The following is a 2,272-nucleotide window of genomic DNA, read 5'->3' as shown; positions in this document are numbered from 1 at the left end:
ATTTAGGTGGGTTTGATGTAAGGGTAGTGAGTATATTAAGTTCTCTATGAAAAACGAGTTCTCTGGCATGGGACTCTGCGGTGACTCTCTCAGCGCCAGAAGTCTATGCTCGATCTTTGATGATGAACAGTCATGCTAGCTGGAGCACTACAGGACAACTGGCCATACGGTTATCTCGCGACTGGATCTCGCGACTTAGTCAAGCCGCGAGCCACCCCTATTTTGTAAAAATCTGACGTTTCACATTCCTCTCCACTCCAGTATAAATACCTCTATTACCCACGATTGAAGGAGAGCTTCCAGAGAGAATTTTGAGAGAGAAACCCTAAAGAAAAACCAGATTGTTTCACCCACAATCTCTACCTTAGAATCTCTTCAAATTCCTCAACTCTCTTCCTCTTCATTGTTAAATCCTTGAGAGGCATTATACCAAACCAGGTTCTCACCATCATCATCTTTGTGAGTCTGCTGTTTGGATTTTTGGGAAGCAGTTAGGAAGGAACCAATCCACATTGGTTGATGCTACGGTCTAGTAGCGGAATCCGGGAAGCTAGAAAAGAAAAAGGTTCGGCGTAACCTCGTTGGAGCAAGAAGCTTGGAGGGCTTAGGTGCACTGGGTAGATTAGGCTTGGAGGGTCTATTGCTGTCCTTGTATCCCAACTATATTTTCTAGTGGATTGATTACTGCTTGGAGGGCGGCGGAGAGGTTTTTCGCCGAGGGTTTCGGTTTCCTCTTCGATAACACATCGCGTGTTGTCTTTGTGTTTGCATCTTCCTTCCTCTCTATCTTTGCCTTTTTATTTATCTGCTGTGGATATTAATCTGTTATGGCTTAGATAGTATTTAATCAATTTCGTTTGATAGCATATGTTAAGTTTCCGCACACTAGTTGTTTGACATATTGCTTGAATTGATTAAGTTGTTATTTGGGGGTCTAAACGTTCAAAGGTGTTTTTGTACACGTTTTTGAACTTTCACTCTGTTTGTGAAAAACTTAGGCAGGTTCACTGACTCCTCTCTATAAATAGATATATTCCCCATTCCTCACCCAAGCAAGAAAAATACTACACAATACGAGAGAAACTCAAAAAATATGACAAAATTTGTAATTGTGGCCATTTTGGCTTTGGCAGCCTCGCTTGTTTCAGCTTATGACCCGAGTCCTTTGCAAGACTTTTGTGTCGCAGTTAACTACACTGATTCTGCTGGTATGTACATACTCTCTCCTTATTATCAGCAGTACGTAGTAGTATTATCATCACCTGCGTTCTTTCGAGATCATTTTAATTTAGTTCTACACATTATGAAATTATGCCCGACGGTTATGTCTTATATCATCTACACTAGAGATTTTTTTTCCACTACATGACATGCTATTGTCCATTGTTACAGGACTATCTTATTTGTGACCGTAACAAACTTTTCTTTGTGTAGTATTTGTGAATGGAAAATTTTGCAAGGACGTAGCAACTGTCACAGCCAACGATTTTTTCTTTTCTGGACTCAATATTCCTGGAAACACAGCTGCAAGTAAACTTGGATCAAGTGTCAATCTTGTGAACGTCGATAAATTAGTAGGTCTCAACACTCTAGGCATATCATTGGCTCGTCTTGACTTTGCATCATATGGCTTGAATCCTCCTCACATTCACCCACGTGGCACTGAGCTTTTGGTAGTCATGGAGGGTACTCTCTTGGTTGGATTTGTCACATCCAATCCAAACAAACTCTTTACCAAAGTTCTGAACAAGGGAGACGTCTTTGTATTCCCAGTTGGTCTCATTCACTTCCAGTTCAACATAGGGCAGACCAATGCTGTTGCATTTGCCAGTCTCAATAGTCAGAATCCTGGGTTGATTACCATAGCAAACGCAATCTTTGGATCTAATCCTCCAATCAATCTTGATGTTCTCGCCAAGGCCTTCCAGTTGGACAAGAATGTAGTTGATTATCTTCAGAAACAATTCTAGTGAAACCACAATTAGTAAAATTATTTGTAATAGGAAAGATGAACCATTACAAAGCAGAGTTTGAATAAAGTTTACATTGCTTCCCTTGATGTAATGCTATTGAAAAAATTTTTATCAAATAAAATGATTTGTTCTGATTTTTTTATTTATTTTATTTTATTTTTTTGTGTGGGTCATTGTGTAATAGGAAAGCCAGAGTAATTAGTGCACGAAAAAATCTTGATTACACCTTGGATCCACAATGTTTGAAATTACTAGCACCTAACTATTAAATATAAAATAAATAGATCTATTTTTTTAAA

The 2,272-nt window shown here is 38.9% G+C and overlaps 1 protein-coding gene across 1 annotated transcript; it reads left to right on the top strand.

Annotated features, from left to right (window-relative positions):
• The first annotated feature begins 1,093 nt into the window (after window positions 1-1,093).
• Window positions 1,094-1,970, top strand: LOC115973715 (germin-like protein subfamily 1 member 7). The gene is made up of 2 exons (XM_031093976.1): window positions 1,094-1,208; window positions 1,435-1,970. Exons 1-2 carry the CDS (start codon window positions 1,094-1,096, stop codon window positions 1,968-1,970), a joined length of 651 nt encoding a protein of 216 aa, XP_030949836.1.
• The last annotated feature ends 302 nt before the right edge of the window (window positions 1,971-2,272 follow it).

The sequence above is a fragment of the Quercus lobata genome, unplaced genomic scaffold (assembly GCF_001633185.2).
Source record: "Quercus lobata isolate SW786 unplaced genomic scaffold, ValleyOak3.0 Primary Assembly Scq3eQI_619, whole genome shotgun sequence".
NCBI classification, from domain to species: Eukaryota; Viridiplantae; Streptophyta; class Magnoliopsida; order Fagales; family Fagaceae; genus Quercus; species Quercus lobata.
Note: the sequence above shows the minus strand (reverse complement) of the source record. Positions and strands in the feature narration are given on the sequence as shown.

Excerpts from the sequence above, each read along its gene's own strand:
- LOC115973715 (XM_031093976.1), top strand. The coding sequence starts at position 1,094 with ATGACAAAATTTGTAATTGTGGCCATTTTGGCTTTGGCAGCCTCGCTT. Across the intron at positions 1,209-1,434 it reads TAACTACACTGATTCTGCTG|TATTTGTGAATGGAAAATTT; the intron begins GTATGTACATAC and ends TTCTTTGTGTAG.